The sequence below is a fragment of the Tupaia chinensis genome, unplaced genomic scaffold, assembly GCF_000334495.1.
Source record: "Tupaia chinensis unplaced genomic scaffold, TupChi_1.0 Scaffold141372_1, whole genome shotgun sequence".
NCBI classification, from domain to species: Eukaryota; Metazoa; Chordata; class Mammalia; order Scandentia; family Tupaiidae; genus Tupaia; species Tupaia belangeri.
Window position 1 is genome coordinate 33,812 of NW_006201235.1, and position 2,143 is coordinate 35,954.

A 2,143-nucleotide genomic window follows, 5' to 3' on the forward strand; every position below is an offset into this window, starting at 1 on the left:
TCTTATCTAAATCTATGCAAGTTGTTGGAACATTTACTTTACAAGTCAAGTGATATATATGATTAAATGTATAAAAGAAATTAAAACTCTGAGTATATATATAAAAATGCATTTATATGAACCAGGAAAAATGAGCCAAATGGTCATAGTACCATTACTCCTAATAATACCAAACAAAAAGTAAACTAAAATATTCATCTCTGATAGCATGGTAAAATAAACAGTTTATTCATACAAAGTAATTGTATAGAGCAATAGAAATGACTACTGATACGTACAACATGTATTTCACAAACTTAACTGCTGAACAAAAGAAACCATCTGAATACAATGAGATCACATTTATGCAAAATTAAGATAGAGACAAAACTAAATACTAGCGTTCAGAAGCGCCTCCTTGGTTATTAAACTATAATGAAATACAAAGCTGTAACTACCATAAGGAAAAAGAAGTGTAACACTTAAGAGGAGCAGAGAGGTAGTGTGTGGGATGGAGAAAAAGAGACTTACAAGTGATATTCTATCTCTTGATCATATGATAGTTACTGAGGAAAAGATATATATATAAATATAAATAATATATCTTAGACATAATATATACATGTGTAATATGAATAATGTTATTTTTAACATATATGATGTGCATAATTCTTCACACTTCACAATGAACTTCTCTATCTCTGATACTCAATAGTACAATTTCATTTATGCAAAATACAAATGCAGGCAAAATTAAATACTATTGTTTGCAAGTTCACAGTCATTAAATAATAAAAAATACAAGAAAGCGACTACCATAAGGAAAGAAAAGTGTTGGAGGAACAGAAAGGTAGAGTGTGTGGAATGGAGCAGAAGGAGAGTATCTATGGTTACAAATGATATTCTATTTCTTGCTCTCATACTAGTCACTGTGGTGTTTTCATTATAATCATTTATTAAGCTGTATACATATATATATTTTGATGACTCACTTTTCACAATAAATAAAATTCTGTGTCTACTCATTGATATTCAATGATGTCTGGTATTTTTCATAGACTAACATTCATTGTCCAAAAGGACAATATTTCTGAGTAAGATGAAATTAGTAAACATTAATTTATAAGCATTTATGACATTCCCAAAGATATTTTAAATACATATCCAGGTTCCAATGTGTCATTGAGTGCCCTCCAATAATTCCTGGTATTTTTATAGCTTGTAACACATGAAAATCTTCAACAACCCCAGTAACTCCAGCACCATCTCTGGCTTCATCCTCCTGGGTTTCCCTTGCCCCAAGGAGGGGAAGATCCTCCTGTTTGTGCTCTTCACTATCTTCTACCTCCTGACCCTCCTGGGCAACAGTTCTATCATCTGTGCTGTGTGCTGGGATCAGAGACTCCACACACCCATGTACATCCTGCTCGCCAACTTCTCCTTCCTGGAGATCTGTTATGTCACCTCCACAGTCCCCAACATGTTGGCCAACTTCCTCTCTAACACCAAAGTCATCTCCTTCTCTGGGTGCTTTCTCCAGTTCTATTTCTTCTTCTCCTTGGGTTCTACAGAAAACTTTTTCCTGGCAGTTATGGCATTTGATCGGTACCTGGCCATCTGCCGGCCTCTACATTATCCAACCATTATGACCAGACATCTCTGTGCCAAACTTGTGGTCAATTGCTGGGTATTTGGTTTCCTTTGGTTCTCAATTCCCATCATCATCATCTCCAGAATGTCATTCTGTGGAGACAGAATCATTGACCACTTTTTATGTGACCCTGGTCCTCTTCTGGCACTTACTTGCGAAAAAGCTCCTATGATAAAGCTTGTCTTCTCCACCTTACTTTCTGTACCTCTCATTATTCCCTTTCTCTTCATCATGGGGTCCTATGCACTGGTCTTAAGAGCCGTGCTGAATGTCCCTTCAGAAGCAGGGAGAAAAAAGGCTTTTTCCACCTGTGGGTCTCACCTGGCTGTGGTTTCACTGTTCTACGGCTCAGTACTGGTCATGTATGGGAGCCCAACATCTGAGCATGAAGCTGGAATGCAGAAAATTGTGACTCTGTTTTATTCTGTTGTGACCCCATTCCTTAACCCTGTGATATACAGCCTGAGGAACAAGGAAATAAATACAGCTCTGCAGAAATTTCTCAAAATATAA

General features: G+C 36.5%; 1 protein-coding gene across 1 annotated transcript; it reads left to right on the forward strand.

The window, feature by feature from the left end:
* The first annotated feature begins 1,207 nt into the window (after window positions 1-1,207).
* LOC102468276 (olfactory receptor 11G2) lies at window positions 1,208-2,143 on the forward strand. Its single transcript, XM_006163059.1, has one exon. The coding sequence runs from the start codon at window positions 1,208-1,210 to the stop codon at window positions 2,141-2,143; it is 936 nt and encodes a 311-aa protein (XP_006163121.1).

Excerpts from the sequence above, each read along its gene's own strand:
- LOC102468276 (XM_006163059.1), top strand. The coding sequence starts at position 1,208 with ATGAAAATCTTCAACAACCCCAGTAACTCCAGCACCATCTCTGGCTTC.